Below are 18,801 nucleotides of genomic sequence, written 5' to 3'. Positions count from 1 at the left end.
TGTATATATATATATATATATATATATATATATATATATATATATATATATATATATATATATATATATATATATATATATATATATATATATATATATATATATATATATATATATGTATATATGCAATAAGATCACAGTAAACAGGTGATTTCAGAATATGCAAAACAACCACTGTGAAAGAATATAGAAATTCCAAGCGCTTTCGTGACTACTCACATTATCAAGGAACAATGAAAGTAATGCATCAAAGGAAGGTATATAAAGGGTCTAGCCCACACCTCACTATCACATCCCACAACAAAGCAACACCTGACGCGCGATTCGTAAGAAAGGGAACACTGCAGCAGGCCCACTGGCCCAACTAGACAGGTCCTTCACAAAACCCACCAACAAACTATTCTACCCAAGAATTAAGAATTTTAAAATTTATTATTTGTCTAAAGTATTATTAAATTCTTCCCAAATTCTATTAATTTTAAATGGATCTAATTTACTTAAACCAAAGGAAATATTCATATTATTGTCAAAACTGCTTTTTATGAAACAAGATTCAATTATATTTCTGTCAACCATGGACTTGCTTGATACAACTTTCTCAACTTTTTGAAAATCAATTGGATGGTTAAAATTTCTCACATGAATAAATACGGCATTGGAATCTTGTCCAGTTCTAATGCTATATATATATATATATATATATATATATATATATATATATATATATATATATATATATATATATATATATATATATATATATATATATATATATATATATATATATATATATATTATATATATATATATACATATATATACATATATATACACATATATATATATATATATATATATATATATATATATATATATATATATATATATATATATATATATATATATATATATATATATATATATATATAAAAATAGCACTCGAAAAATAGTACAACAAACTTTTATTTATCATAAACAGGTATATAAAATGAAGATGTGAACCATTACTAAAAACACTTAAAAAATGTCAATTCCCTAACACTATTGTGCACTCCTGTTGACGGTGAGGGAGACACAACCCCAGTAACTGGTATTCCAAACAAGAGGAGAATGAAATTAGTCCATAGCTTGCCACAGCCACGTATGTGTCCGCAACAGGAGTGACATGCTACTAGGCACCTGTTCCGTGGTTTAGGGCGTCTCGAATTTTGACAGACTACTTGGGTGGCGTGTTAAAATTCGAGGGTTCGAGTCTCGGTCTGTGTTATTTGCTTAAAACCACTTGTTCGTGCTGTACAAAAGGATTAACATAGAGTGTATGTTGTAGGGATTTCCGTTTGCTAGTATATTGGGATATATATGTACTTTTTTCAGTTGATCCTGCGTTATTGGATACATTTCAGTACGTATAAGGTATATTAGGGTTGAAAATACAGAGACAGAGCGTGAGAATACAGAATCTACTCCCGTTTCTCCATCACTGCCCAACGTCACCCCGAACGACACACGCAAAACAGCCGCGTCTGCTGTTGGTGCGTATGGCGTTGGTGGCGTTGGTGGCGTTGGTGGCGTTGGTGGCGTTGGTGGCGTTGGTGCTTCTGGATTTGATATCGTTATCTGGAGTTGATGCAGGCTCGGTTGTAAGCCTGGCGTGTCCTAGCTGGCGGCGAGGATGAGAGAGGAGGCGAGGAGGGCGAGGAACGCAGAGGAGGGGCAGTCAGCCAGAGTCCCTCCGTCAGTAGTGGAGTGTTGCATCGCTGCTGAACTTTCTCCTGTGGAGGAGAGATACGCAAACTGTTAGACTGAGAAGTACCAAGAGGCCAGAGAATGGATGAAGAGGAAAAAGAAGACGAAAAAAAGAATAGAACAAGTTGCTCAAATAGAAGGAGACAAAACCTATGATGACGTTTCGGTCGGTCGTGACTAGACAGTGTCCCAGGACCGTCCGAAACGTAGTTTCCCAATTTTATTCCTCCCCATAACGTGGCTATCAAATAGAAACATCAGTCAGAGACATAATCCATTTCACAACCTCTAACAAGAATTAATAATGGCAAGTGCTAAATCTAGCGAAGGCAGGAAAGATTTCTGAATAGCGGAACTATAGGCAAAACGCATCTAAATGGTGATTAAGGAGAAAAACAAATAGACACCAGCAAATAACAATACAGAAATAACCCGCACATAGGAGAGAGGAGCTTATCATGACTTTACGGTCCCAATTGGATCATTTACAAAGTCACACTAGCAGAAAAGAGTGAGGTAATGCAACCATGGGGGAACTAGAAGACAGTAAAATACTGGAGACATGCTGGAGACATGACACTTCGAACATGACCCACACTCTTGTAACGATAAATAAATAATCACACATACACACACACACACACACACACACACATACACACACACACACACACACACACACACACACACACACACACACACACACACACACACACACACACACGCCAAAGAGGTACCGATAAAGCTCCTGGAGCAGTGGGAGAGTAATGAGTAGTCAGCTAGTAGTGACTAGTGAAAAAGGTAATGCCAGGAGCTGTGAATCGATCCCAGCAACCACAAATAGGTGAGTACACACACATAAAGATAAAAGGATAAATCACTTTAAGTGAAAGGAATATTAGAAGCCAAGGAGAAAGAGATATGACGGCTATTATCCAGAAAAAAAGTTCGGAATTAGCGACGATGAAAGGTTGAAGAGAAGGAATTGATAACCAGAGGGAGAGAGAGAGAGAGAGAGAGAGAGAGAGAGAGAGAGAGAGGACTCACCGTCAAGAACGTGGACTCTGACGGAGGTGTTGACGGCGTCACCGGCGCTACAAGTATAGTTGCCGGAGTCACTGACGGAGGCGCGAGCGATGTGAAGCCAAGAACTGAGTCCCGAGCCCATGAGCGACGTGTCTACCCTGCAGGTAGACAGGTAGATTGTTAGTAGATGGCCTTGCGGGATGTGTCTACCCTGTAGGTAGACAGGTAGACTGTTAGTAGATGGCCTTGCGGGATGTGTCTACCCTGCAGGTAGACAGGTAGACTGTTAGTAGATGGCCTTGCGGGAGGTGTCTACCCTTCAGGTAGACAGGTAGACTGTTAGTAGATAGCCTTGCGGGAGGTGTCTACCCTGCAGCAACTTACATTTTTAAGTCTGGCTGGGGACCCTCATCCTCAGAGAAAAGAATAAATTTGCTTCAGGGAAAACTCAAGGTTCTCCCTGAAGCTGTTTGAGAATTTTCTCCTACCATCCCCTATATTTTATAGATATTTTATTTAACCCTTAAACGGTCCAAACAGATCGACGTTTAAATTCGTAGTTTACAAAAGTAGATCTATTTTTTTTTACATATTTTGAAATGTAAAACATAAAAGATTTACATTTTTTTACATACTTTTAGATGTTGAAAAAACGTATATATACGTTTGGACCGTTTAAGGGTTAAAGACAAAATACATTGACAAAATACACTGACAAAAATACAGTAGGGAGTAAAACGACATAGATAACAACTCAGAGCTACATCTCGAATACTTCGTCCAGCTTCTCGGCGGTGGACTGCGTGCCCAGAATGCTGCAGGCATTTACACTCTGGATCGTAACACTGAGTCTCTGAAAGAGGAAGCTGGCCTCATATATAATGATAGCTCTAGACCTTCCGTGTTGCAATCAACAGTTCTTCGGGAGCTTGCAATGGTGTGGAAATGAGTAGGAAGTCCAGGTTTCTAACTTCTGGTCTTCTCTGCACTTTTTCGCTTAGTTGGGACTTGTCAATGGTCCAAGACGGACCATTGACAAGTCCCAAGTGCGGGTCATTTGAGTAAATATCTTGGGTATCAAAAATATTAAACACAGGGAGTTTTGACTGCTTTGTGACTCTATGTAATATATCAGTGTGTGTGTGTGTGTGTGTGTGTGTGTGTGTGTGTGTGTGTGTGTGTGTGTGTGTGTGTGTGTGTGTGTGTGTGTGTGTGGTTTTTGATGTCTAATAATATACGTGTTTGTGATAAGCCGACGACAGGACAGGAGGGAAGAAAAACGGAGAAACAGAAGAGAAGAAGAAGAAAGGAAGAGAAAACGGAGGAAGGGAGTGAAAGTGGCGTGGAAAACACGACAGAGAAGAAAATCTTGAAGAAAATCAACAAGCCTAAATAAGAAAGACAACACCAGCATCATATCCACACAGACTCTTCCTCACAGCCTGATAAATCATCTTGTCTTCCCCTTATCCCTAAGAAAAGAATAATAAACAAAACAATTACGAAGGAAACATAATAATTTGCAAGGAAAAAAAAGAAAATCCCAGCCTCCTAATTTTGCACCCTCAAAAGTTTGCTAATACAGCTGATTTTAGAGGACGCTAACTTTTATGGTGAACCAATTTTAAGAATCGAATTTCTAAGTACAGAGATCTTTTTTTTTTTTTAATTTCTAGGAAAGTTTGACGTGACCCATTTTATGGAGCCAATTTTCCGTCACCCTATTACACCCAGCTTCACTTCGTCCTATTATCCCCAATTTTCCTTTATCCTATTACACCCAATTTAATTTCATCCCTATTTTACTTCGTTTTATTGCACCCAATTTTCCCTCAACCTATTACACCCAATTTCACTCTATCTTATTACACCCAATTTCACTTTAACCTATTACACCCAATTTCACTTCACCCTATTACACCCAATTTCACTTCACCCTATTACACCCAATTTCACTTCACCCTATTACACCCAATTTCACTTCACCCTATTACAACCCAATTTAATTTCGACTTCTTACAACCAATTTCACTTTATTCGTTCACTCCCAAATTAATTTCAGTTTATTTTACCAACTTCACTTCAACCTGTTACAACCAATTTCATTCCACTTCATTATAACCAATTCCACTGCAATCTATGACAACCAAGTTCACCTTAGCCTATTGCAACCAGTTCCGCCTTAACCTGTTGCAATCAGTTCCAGTTCACTCTAGTAGAACCAATTCCACTACATCCAATTACAACCAATTCCAGCTTATCAAAAGCAATTTTAGTACACCCAGTTATAACCAATTACACATGGCCCTATTACGAAAAATTCCACCTCATATTATGACTACCAATTTCACTTGAGTCAATTACATCCAAATTTCACATTAATTAATACAACCAACTTCAACCAATTACAACTTGTTTTATCCAATTTCCCTCGCATGAAACGACCTCTCCCAGCATAATAAATTGGTTGAGTAATATCTCTCTCCCCCGCCTCACCTCGACCACTCTCTCTCTCTCTCTCTCTCTCTCTCTCTCTCTCTCTCTCTCTCTCTCTCTCTCTCTCTCTCTCTCTCTCTCTCTCTCTCGTACCCTCCCAAGACTCCTTCCTCCGCCAGCGGTATAATTGCATCTGACAAGCAGGGGTAGGTCGACCATTCAGCTTCCCGATTATGCAAATCATATGCAAATTGCAAAATCGATAGCCGGAAGATACGATCACCGACGAGCAAATAATATCGTCTTATTATCTTTACTCACAAAAATCTTAACATGTTTAACCCCCCCCCCAAAAAAAAAAAAAAAAATCTTACGATCTTACCAGCCCCCTCCTAAAATCTTCCCGAATTAATATCTTCTTACCATCTATCAGAAATATAATATCTTATTTTTGCTCCAAAAAAGATAATATCTTCTCATATATCTTCCAGAAATATAGTATCTTACAGCTTTAAAAAAAGGGTAATATCTTCTTGCTATCTTACAGAAAGATAATGTCTTACATATTTCAGGAAAAGATAATATCTTACATCTATCAAAAAAAGATAATATCTTACATCTATCAAAAAAGATAATATCTTACATCTATCAAAAAAAGATAATATCTTACATCTATCAAAAAAGATAATATCTTACATCTATCAAAAAAGATAATATCTTACATCTATCAAAAAAGATAATATCTTACATCTATCAAAAAAGATAATATCTTACATCTATCAAAAAAAGATAATATCTTACATCTATCAAAAAAGATAATATCTTACATCTATCAAAAAAAGATAATATCTTACATCTATCAAAAAAGATAATATCTTACATCTATCAAAAAAAGATAATATCTTACATCTATCAAAAAAGATATTATCTTACATCTATCAAAAAAGATAATATCTTACATCTATCAAAAAAAGATAATATCTTACATCTATCAAAAAAGATAATATCTTACATCTATCAAAAAAGATAATATCTTACATCTATCAAAAAAGATAATATCTTACATCTATCAAAAAAGATATTATCTTACATCTATCAAAAAAGATATTATCTTACATCTATCAAAAAAGATATTATCTTACATATTTCAAAAAAAAAGATAATATCTTCTTACTAATATTCCAAAAAAATAATATATTACATCTTTAAACAAATTATATATCTTACATCTTTCCAAAAAAAGATATTTTCTAACTATCTTTCAAATAAGATAATATTTTAATCTTTCAGTATAAAGATAATGCCTCACTAATCTTCCAAAAAAATAGTATCTTACTATCTTGCAAATAAAAAAGATAATATCTTCTTAATATCTTAAAACAAATGTACTGTCAATCTAACTGTATTCATTATTATTATTATTATTATTTATTATTATTATTATTATTATTATTATTATTATTATTATTATTATTATTATTATTATTTATTATTATTATTATTATTATTATTATTATTATTATTATTATTATTATTATTATTATTATTATTATTTATTATTATTATTATTATTATTATTATTATTATTATTATTATTATTATTATTTATTATTATTATTATTATTATTTATTATTATTATTATTATTATTATTATTATTATTATTATTATTATTATTATTATTTATTATTATTATTATTATTTATATTATTTATATTATTATTGTTATTTATATTATTATTATTATTATTATTATTATTATTATTATTATTATTATTATTTATTATTATTAGTATTATTTATTATTATTATTATTATTATTATTATTATTATTATTATTATTTATTATTATTATTATTATTATTATTATTTATGATGATCTTTGGGGTTAATTTTGATTATTAAGAGTAATGCTAAAAATTCTCTTTATATGAGAGGCTAAAGTAGTGAGGTGGTGGAGGCTCGATCCTCCGTCTACTGGACACGAAACATGAAGCCATCTGAAGAATTAGCCTCGGATGAAACACCTGGGGCATCTTCATCTGAAAACGTTTCGCCAACCTGTGGCTTTATCAGTTCAGTACAGAATTAATTTGAAGGCGTTGACACCAGAGACAGCAGAATATCAGGTAATCAGTCCCCTCAAGAGAGGTTTAATCTCGTAGCCCAAGAGCTTTTGTTTCACCAATTCTTTCCATCCTTCTCACCTCTCCTTCTGTCCCCTGGGCACCCACCTGATGCCCCTCTCCGGCTGGGTGGTGAGTGAGTGGTGGGCCCTGAACCAGAGGACTGGGCGAGTGGGCGGCGCGGGCGTCACCACACACTGTAGACCAACGGTGGAGTCGACACGATAGTAAGCCTCGGTAACTGCCGCTCCCCGTGGGTCCCTGATCTCTATCTCAGGCACTGTGGGTGAGACACTGTGGGTGAGACACTGTGGGTGAGACACTGAGGGTGAGACACTGTGGGTGAGACACTGTGGGTGAGACACTGTGGGTGAGACACTGTGGGTGAGACACTGTGGGTGAGACACTGTGGGTGAGACACTGTGGGTGAGACACTGTGGGTGAGACACTGTGGGTAAGACACTGTGGGTGAGACACTGTGGGTGAGACACTGTGGGTGAGACACTGTGGGTAAGACACTGAGGGTGAGACACTGTGGGTGAGACACTGTTGGTGAGACACTGTGGGTAAGACACTGTGGGTGAGACACTGTGGGTGAGACACTGTGGGTGAGACACTGTGGGTGAGACACTGTGGGTAAGACACTGTGGGTGAGACACTGTGGGTGAGACACTGTGGGTGAGACACTGTGGGTGAGACACTGTGGGTGAGACACTGTGGGTGAGATACTGTGGGTGAGACACTGTGGGTGAGACACTGTGGGTAAGACACTGAGGGTGAGACACTGTGGGTGAGACACTGTTGGTGAGACACTGTGGGTAAGACACTGTGGGTGAGACACTGTGGGTGAGACACTGTGGGTGAGACACTGTGGGTGAGACACTGTGGGTAAGACACTGTGGGTGAGAAACTGTGGGTGAGACACTGTGGGTGAGACACTGTGGGTAAGACACTGTGGGTGAGACACTGTGGGTGAGACACTGTGGGTGAGACACTGTGGGTAAGACACTGAGGGTGAGACACTGTGGGTGAGACACTGTTGGTGAGACAATGTGGGTGAGATACTCTGGGAGAGACACTGTGGGTGAGACACTGTGGGTGAGACACTGTGGGTGAGACACTGTGGGTAAGACACTGAGGTTGAGACACTGTGGGTGAGACACTGTTGGTGAGACACTGTGGGTAAGACACTGTGGGTGAGACACTGTGGGTGAGACACTGTGGGTGAGACACTGTGGGTGAGACACTGTGGGTAAGACACTGTGGGTGAGACACTGTGGGTAAGACACTGTGGGTGAGACACTGTGGGTGAGACACTGTGGGTGAGACACTGTGGGTAAGACACTGTGGGTGAGACACTGTGGGTGAGACACTGTGGGTGAGACACTCTGGGTAAGACACTGAGGGTGAGACACTGTGGGTGAGACACTGGTGGTGAGACAATGTGGGTGAGATACTCTGGGAGAGACACTGTGGGTGAGACACTGTGGGTGAGACACTGTGGGTGAGATACTGTGGGTGAGACACTGTGGGTGAGACACTGAGGGTGAGACAATGTGGGTGAGATACTCTGGGAGAGACACTGTGGGTGAGACACTGTGGGTAAGACACTATGGGTGAGAGACTGTGAGTGAGACACTGTGGGTGAGACACTGTGGGTGAGACAATGTGGGTGAGATACTCTGGGAGAGACACTGTGGGTGAAGCACAGTGGGTGAGACAATATGGGTGAGACAATGTGGGTGAGACACTGTGGTTGAGACGCTATAGCAGACACTGTGGGAGAGACACTGGATGACTCTCAGAGGTACTGTGGGAAAAACAGGTAGGATAGATTCTGTGGGAGACTGTTAGAGGCACTGTGGGAGACTGCTATAGGCAGTGTGGGAGAGACAATATGGGAAACTATCAGAGGTACTGTGGAAGAGACACTGTGGGAGACAGAGGTATTGTGGGAGAGAGACACAAATTTCATCACAAAGGAGGGATGCATTCTTCATCTCCGGGCAGGGCCAGCATCCGGCAGTAAGACAGAAGCGTGAGATGATGGTGAGCATCTCTGGGGATCACTCCACCGACCAGCCGTTCAGTCCTCCATTAATGAATGAGATTTGCGAGTGGTGGGACCTGAGCTGTGGGACCCATGAGTAGGGATGCTGGGGAGTGGGGAAGATTGGAGAGTAAGAGCATCAGGAATGGAGGATTGAGGGAGCGAATATATTGAGGAAAAGAGAGAAAGAGAGAGAGAGAGAGAGAGAGAGAGAGAGAGAGAGAGAGAGAGAGAGAGAGAGAGAGAGAGAGAGAGAGAGAGAGAGAGAGAGAGAGAGAGAGAGAGAGAGAGAGAGAGAGAGAGAGAGAGGATAGTCACAAGTTGAGGCCAGTGAAAGTGTTTCTGATATATTTTTGGAAAATGTGTGAGTGTGTGTGTGTATGTGTGTATGTGTGTGTGTGTGTGTGTGTGTGTGTGTGTGTGTGTGTCCTAACATTCAACACTCCTAACATTCAACACTCCTAACATTCAACACTCCTAACATTCAACAATCCAAACATTCAATACTCCTAACATTCAATACTCCTAACATTCAATACTCCTAACATTCAATACTCCTAACATTCAGCACTCCTGACATTCAATACTCCTAACATTCAACACTCCTAACATTCAATACTCCTAACATTCAACACTCCTAACATTCAATACTCCTAACATTCAATACTCCTAACATTCAATACTCCTAACATTCAATACTCCTAACATTCAACACTCCTAACATTCAATACTCCTAACATTCAATACTCCTAACATTCAATACTCCTAACATTCAATACTCCTAACATTCAATACTTCTAACATTCAATACTCCTAACATTCAACACTCCCAACATTCAACACTCCTAACATTCAATACTCCTAACATTTAATACTCCTAACATTTAATACTCCTAACATTCAATACTCCTAACATTCAATACTCCTAACATTCAATACTCCTAACATTCAACACTCCTAACATTCAATACTCCTAACATTCAATACTCCTAACATTCAACACTCCTAACATTCAATACTCCTAACATTCAATACTCCTAACATTCAATACTCCTAACATTCAATACTTCTAACATTCAATACTCCTAACATTCAATACTCCTAACATTCAATACTCCTAACATTCAATACTCCCAACATTCAACACTCCTAACATTCAACACTCCTAATATTAAACACTCCTAACATTCAACAATCCTAACATTCAACACTCCTAACATTCAACACTCCTAACATTCAATACTCCTAACATTCAATACTCCTAACATTCAATACTCCTAACATTCAACACTCCTAACATTCAACACTCCTAACATTCAACACTCCTAACATTCAACACTCCTAACATTCAACACTCCTAACATTCAACACTCCTAACATTCAACAATCCTAACATTCAACACTCCTAACATTCAACACTCCTAACATTCAACACTCCTAACATTCAATACTCCTAACATTCAATACTCCTAACATTCAATACTCCCAACATTCAACACTCCTAACATTCAACACTCCTAATATTAAACACTCCTAACATTCAACAATCCTAACATTCAACAATCCTAACATTCAACACTCCTAACATTCAACACTCCTAACATTCAACACTCCTAACATTCAATACTCCTAACATTCAACAATCCTAACATTCAACACTCCTAATATTAAACACTCCTAACATTCAACAATCCTAACATTCAACACTCCTAACATTCAATACTCCTAACATTTAATACTCCTAACATTCAATACTTCTAACATTCAAAACTCCTAACATTCAACACTCCTAACATTCAATACTCCTAACATTTAATACTCCTAACATTCAATACTCCTAACATTCAATACTCCTAACATTCAATACTCCTAACATTCAATACTTCTAACATTCAACACTCCTAACATTCAACACTCCTAACATTCAACAATCCTAACATTCAACACTCCTAACATTCAATACTCCTAACATTCAATACTCCTAACATTCAATACTCCTAACATTCAATACTCCTAACATTCAATACTTCTAACATTCAATACTCCTAACATTCAACACTCCTAACATTCAATACTCCTAACATTCAATACTCCTAACATTCAATACTCCTAACATTCAATACTTCTAACATTCAATACTCCTAACATTCAATACTCCAAACATTCAATACTTCTAACATTTAATACTCCTAACATTCAATACTTCTAACATTCAACACTCCTAACATTCAATACTCCTAACATTCAATACTCCAAACATTCAATACTTCTAACATTCAATACTTCTAACATTCAACACTCCTAACATTCAATACTCCAAACATTCAATACTTCTAACATTTAATACTCCTAACATTCAATACTCCTAACATTCAATACTCCAAACATTCAATACTTCTAACATTTAATACTCCTAACATTCAACACTCCTAACATTCAACACTCCTAACATTCAATACTTCTAACATTTAATACTCCTAACATTCAACACTCCTAACATTCAACACTCCTAACATTTAATGCTCCTAACATTCAATACTCCTAACATTCAATACTCCAAACATTCAATACTTCTAACATTTAATACTCCTAACATTCAACACTCCTAACATTCAACACTCCTAACATTCAATACTTCTAACATTCAATACTCCTAACATTCAATACTTCTAACATTCAATACTCCTAACATTCAACACTCCTAACATTCAATACTCCTAACATTCAATACTCCTAACATTCAATACTTCTAACATTCAACACTCCTAACATTCAATACTCCTAACATTCAATACTCCTAACATTCAATACTTCTAACATTCAATACTCCTAACATTCAACACTCTAACATTCAATACTCTAACATTCAATACTTCTAACATTCAACACTCCTAACATTCAATACTCCTAACATTCAATACTCCAAACATTCAATGCTTCTAACATTCAATACTCCTAACATTCAATACTCCTAACATTCAATACTCCTAACATTCAATACTTCTAACATTCAACACTCCTAACATTCAACACTCCTAACATTCAATACTCCTAACATTCAATACTCCTAACATTCAATACTTCTAACATTCAACACTCCTAACATTCAATACTCCTAACATTCAATACTCCTAACATTCAATACTTCTAACATTCAACACTCCTAACATTCAATACTCCTAACATTCAATACTCCTAACATTCAATACTCCTAACATTCAATACTTCTAACATTCAACACTCCTAACATTCAATACTCCTAACATTCAACACTCCTAACATTCAATACTTCTAACATTCAATACTCCTAACATTCAACACTCCTAACATTCAATACTCCTAACATTCAATACTCCTAACATTCAATACTCCTAACATTCAACACTCCTAACATTCAATACTTCTAACATTCAATACTCCTAACATTCAACACTCCTAACATTCAATACTCCTAACATTCAATACTCCTAACATTCAATACTCCTAACATTCAATACTCCTAATATTCTTCAATACTCTAACATTCAATACTCCTAACATTCAATACTCCTAACATTCAATACTCCTAACATTCAATACTCCTAACATTCAACACTCCTAACATTCAATACTCCTAACATTCAATACTCCTAACATTCAACACTCCTAACATTCAATACTCCTAACATTCAATACTTCTAACATTCAATACTTCTAACATTCAATACTCCTAACATTCAATACTCCTAACATTCAATACTTCTAACATTCAATACTTCTAACATTCAATACTCCTAACATTCAATACTCCTAACATTCAACACTCCTAACATTCAATACTCCTAACATTCAATACTCCTAACATTCAACACTCCTAACATTCAATACTCCTAACATTCAATACTTCTAACATTCAATACTCCTAACATTCAATACTTCTAACATTCAATACTTCTAACATTCAATACTCCTAACATTCAACACTCCTAACATTCAACACTCCTAACATTCAATACTCCTAACATTCAATACTCCTAACATTCAATACTCCTAACATTCAATACTTCTAACATTCAATACTCCTAACATTCAACACTCCTAACATTCAACACTTCTAACATTTAATACTCCTAACATTCAATACTCCTAACATTCAATACTCCTAACATTCAACACTTCTAACATTCAATACTCCTAACATTCAACACTCCTAACATTCAACACTCCTAACATTCAACACTTCTAACATTCAATACTCCTAACATTCAACACTCCTAACATTCAATACTCCTAACATTCAATACTCCTAACATTCAATACTCCTAACATTCAACACTCCTAACATTCAATACTCCTAACATTCAATACTTCTAACATTCAATACTCCTAACATTCAATACTCCTAACATTAACAACCTCCTAACATTCAATACTCCTAACATTCAATACTTCTAACATTCAATACTCTAACATTCAACACTCCTAACATTCAATACTCTAACATTTCAATACTTCTAACATTCAATACTCCTAACATTATTCAATACACCTAACATTCAATACTCCTAACATTCAATACTCCTAAAATTCAACACTCCTAACATTCAATACTTCTAACATTCAATACTCCTAACATTCAATACTCCTAACATTCAATACTCCTAACATTCAATACTTCTAATTATTCAATACTCCCTAACATTCCAATAACACTCCTAACATTCAATACTCCTAACATTCAATACTTCTAACATTCAATACTCCTAACATTCAACACTCCTAACATTCAATACTTCTACATTCAATATTCCCTAACATTCAAGCACTCCTAACATTCAATACTTCTAACATTCAATACTCCTAACATTCAACACTCCTAACATTCAACACTTCTAACATTCAATACTCCTAACATTCAACACTCCTAACATTCAACACTTCTAACATTCAATACTCCTAACATTCAACACTCCTAACATTCAACACTCCTAACATTCAACACTCCTAACATTCAATACTCCTAACATTCAATACTCCTAACATTCAACACTCCTAACATTCAATACTCCTAACATTCAATACTCCTAACATTCAACACACCTAACATTCAACACTCCTAACATTCAACACTCCTAACATTCAACACTTCTAACATTCAATACTCCTAACATTCAACACTTCTAACATTCAATACTCCTAACATTCAATACTCCTAACATTCAACACTCCTAACATTCAACACTCCTAACATTCAACACTTCTAACATTCAATACTCCTAACATTCAACACTTCTAACATTCAATACTCCTAACATTCAATACTCCTAACATTCAACACTTCTAACATTCAATACTCTCACGTAGACCATGAAACACATTTTCAGGCTGAAGACAAAAAACGAGGAAAACTTCAGCCACAACATCATGAACACTGCTGCACCACACCGGAATATTCTTAATAATTCTTTTTTTTCTGTATACCCCTTGTGGTTTATTGCTTCTTTTTTATATTATAATAATAATAATTAATAAATCTTTTAAATCAAATATATACAGGTATTAATCATGTGTTGCAAATCTTATACTTTCCACGTTATATATATATATATATATATATATATATATATATATATATATATCTCTCTTATAATATAATTATATATCTAAGAATTCAATAAGAGCAGGCAGATATATGCAAACACCTGATCTCTGGCTGAAGGGGAGACTCAGAACCTACAGAACCTTGGAAGACAAATTGGTACGCAGATGCTTGCCAATCTACCCACACTGGACCAATGCCAGAGTCCAGTTTGCGCTAGACTTTGATCCAAGGCAGCCAGCTTTCAGGGAGAAGGCTTATAGCTTTTCATCTCATCCCCTGTATGGATCAGCCTTACTAGAGATATTAACAATGCAAGCTGGCTGCCTTGGATCAAAGTCTAGCGCAAACTGGACTCCAAGGTATTGGTCCAGTGTGGGTAGATTGGTAAAGAACGGCGTACCTTGTTCCAAGGTTCGTAGGTTCGAGTCTCCTTCAGCTAGAGATCAGTGTTTATATATATATATATATATATATATATATATATATATATATATATATATATATATATATATTATATATATACTATATATATATATACAGTGCAGGTACTTGTTGCAATTTTCCTAAATCAAATGACAGTGTGGTTCTGGTAATGATATTCTGTCTAAATTCACATTCGGGAAGTGGAAATTTGGAGGAGAAAGATATTTATTTGGTTATATTTGTAGACAGACGAGTCCAAGGCCTTTATTTAAAATCCATTTGGAAGAGGTGTATTGTGAGCGCATTTGCCAGTAACAGACCGAGCACACATGTGTGTAAAATACATCTACACAGGTGTGTGAAATAAACCTACACAGGTGTGTAAAACAAAGGCATTTGCATATCTTTTCACTAGACCCGTTTCATCACCGACCAGCCTCTGTTGAACGAAGAAATTTGTCCTCTAGGAATGGTACCTGACGTCAGTAAAACTAGAAAGAAGTCGCTCATTCTGAAATCTTGAATATGACACTGACTGTTAGCTAACACGTCTCTAGTGCGTAATATATGGATATTGATGCAGTGAAGATGTCCTGATTGCACTAAATAATTTGAGCATGAACGCCATCAAGCAGGTTCGATCCCAGGATGGCTCGACTGGCTTCAGTATATCCCCAGTTCTCCTTACAGTCTTCCAGAGAAGGTTGAAAGAGTGTCACAACCAGTGATCATGTGGGCAAGGAAGCTGTGGGATTCAATTATTGTTCTCATTTTTTGCTGGATCTCTTAGACACTCTTTTTATGTTGATTGGTTTCGAAATATACTTAATACATAGTTTCGCCTCGTCCGTGGCTTTTGTCAACCAGCATTTTGGGTAAATCTGTGTCAGTATTGACAATGATAATAAGGAACTGCATGCGCTCCACGGAGTACAAAGCAGTGGTGTAAATAATTCAGTAAACATGTCTCTTGGCTCTGGTTGAATTTACCACCAGCACATCTTACCCTCGGGTTAAGAGGAACAAGCAACTGTGCCTTGTTCTTGACGTTGGACAGAAGAACTTACCTTTCCCCCTGTGAAGTTGAGGTTGTAGTGGCTGTGACCATCACAGCCACTTTACTGAGGAAACGTTTCGCCAGCCAGTGGCTTTGTCAGTCCAATACGAAGAAGAACGGTGAAAATAGAGGAGTTTGAGGTAATCATTCGCTCAGTCTGGAATTGATGCGTGTACGTGTGTATGTACATAGGCAAAACATCAACAGGAAGAGTTGAATGTATGTATATGTAAGACTGTATGCTCGAACCTACGAACTTCGACAAGGAAGTCATGAATCATACCTACAACCATTAAATTAGATACGTCGTCGCAAATGGTCACATATATTTTTTTTACATTTTTTTACAGCGATTTACACTTTTCCAGGTCACCTGGAGGAGCGGGAGACCCCCGGGAGAGACAGAGACTTCTAGCGTCGCAGAGAGACAATGTCGCGTGTCTAGAGATGAAAAATTTATTCGCAATAATAGAGTTTAGGGAGAATTTCTCAGGAATATTCCCCAGACTAGACAGATTTCCTGACGTGTTTATTGAAGTTTTTTTCTTCTTTCTTCTTTGCTGGAGGGAATATTTAACATGCAAGTGTGTGTGTGTGTGTGTGTGTGTGTGTGTGTACTCACCTAGTTGTGGTTGAAGGGGTCGATTCACAGCTCCTGTCCCCTCCTCTTCACTGGTCGCTACTAAACCACTCTTCCTGCTCCATGAGCTTTATCATACCTCTTGTTAAAGCTATGTTTGGATTCTGTTTCCACTACATCACTTTCCAGACTATTCCACTTCCTGACAACTCTGTGACTGAAGAAATACTTAATAACATCCCTGTGATTCATCTGTGTCTTCACCTTCCAACTGTGACCCCTTGTTGGTGTGTCCCATCTCTGGAACATCCTGTGTGTGTGTGTGTGTGTGTGTGTGTGTGTGTGTGTGTGTGTGTGTGTATGTGTGTGTGTGTGTGTGTATGTGTGTGTGTGTGTGTGTGTATGTGTGTGTGTGTGTTTAGTGGCTTGGGTAAAGAATTAGGTTAAGAGGCAGAAGACAGGGAGATTGGGGGGGTTCTGTCCGGAAATTTAGGTTGGGGAAGATATTGGGGTGAGGGAGATTTGGGCGGAAGTGGTGAAAACTTTCAGACACACGAAAACTGAGACACTGAGAGACACTGGAGACACTGAAACACACTGGGAGACACTGGGAGGCACTGAGAGACACTGGGAGGACCGGGGGAGACATTAATAGACATTGGAGACACTGCGCTGCGAGACAGTGGGAGATACTGAGAGACACTGAGAGACACTGGGAGACAGTGAGAGACACTGGGAAACACTGTGAGACACTGAGAGACACTGGGAGACAGTGAGAGACACTGGGAAACACTGGGAGACACTGAGAGACACTGAAACACACTGAGAGACATTAGGAGGCACTGAGAGCAACTGGGAGACACTGAGAGACATTGGAGACACTGAGAGACACTCACCTGAGACACTCAGATACACTCGCATTATCTGAGGGGGATGGGTTGATATTTGACATTCATAAAGGCCTCCATCTTTCTTCTGAGCGTACCGTATCTGTAGCTTCCAGTTGTTGGGGTACTCGTAGTTAGAGTTGAGTGTGGAACCTGTGGAACAGTACCAGTAAGGTCAGTGTCTTGTACCTGTGGAACGGTGCAGTGATCAGTGTGTACCTGTGGAAGGTACGGTACAGTGATCAGGTGAATGTACCTGTGGAACAGTACAGTGATCAGTGTACCTGTGGAACGGTACAGTGTCAGTGTACTGTGGAACGGTGGGGATCAGTGTGTACCTCAAGGAACGGTACAGTGATCAGTGTGTGGACCTGACAGTGGCTGTGTACTGTGGAGCAGTACAGTCAGTGTGTACCTGTGGAGGAACAGTACATGATCAGTACCTGTAACAGAACTGTACCAACAGGACACATCACACCACACCCACACCCACACACACACACACCCACCCACACACACACACACACACACACACACACACACACACACACACACACACACACACACACACACACACACACACACACACACACACACACACACACACACACACACACACACACACACACACACACACACACACACACACACACACACACACACACACACACACACACACACACACACACACACACACACACACACACACACACACACACACACACACACACACACACACACACACACACACACACACACACAGCAACACGAAAGTTACCATGACACTAAAACACAACATTAAAACAACATTATTAAAACACATTAAACCCGGGAGGAAAATCTGCCATTACCTAACTGCTATAACATCACAAAAATCGACACAGCTGCAA

General features: G+C 37.8%; 1 protein-coding gene across 1 annotated transcript in view; it reads right to left on the bottom strand.

The window, feature by feature from the left end:
* Positions 1-933: 933 nt before the first annotated feature.
* LOC138853842 (zwei Ig domain protein zig-8-like) overlaps positions 934-18,801 on the bottom strand; it is an 18,311-nt gene continuing 443 nt past the window's right edge. Inside the window, exons 2-5 of the mRNA XM_070093150.1 lie at positions 17,921-18,064; positions 7,442-7,613; positions 2,794-2,930; positions 934-1,772 (exon numbers count right to left, since the gene is read on the bottom strand). Of these exons, the coding sequence (XP_069949251.1) occupies positions 1,657-1,772; positions 2,794-2,930; positions 7,442-7,613; positions 17,921-18,064 (569 nt within the window). The 3' untranslated portion in view covers positions 934-1,656. The remainder of the gene's footprint in view (positions 1,773-2,793; positions 2,931-7,441; positions 7,614-17,920; positions 18,065-18,801) is intronic.

This window comes from Cherax quadricarinatus, chromosome 42 (assembly GCF_038502225.1).
Source record: "Cherax quadricarinatus isolate ZL_2023a chromosome 42, ASM3850222v1, whole genome shotgun sequence".
In the NCBI taxonomy this organism is placed as follows: domain Eukaryota; kingdom Metazoa; phylum Arthropoda; class Malacostraca; order Decapoda; family Parastacidae; genus Cherax; species Cherax quadricarinatus.
The sequence above is the reverse complement of the archived record's forward strand: the minus strand, read 5'-3'. Positions and strand labels throughout refer to the sequence as shown.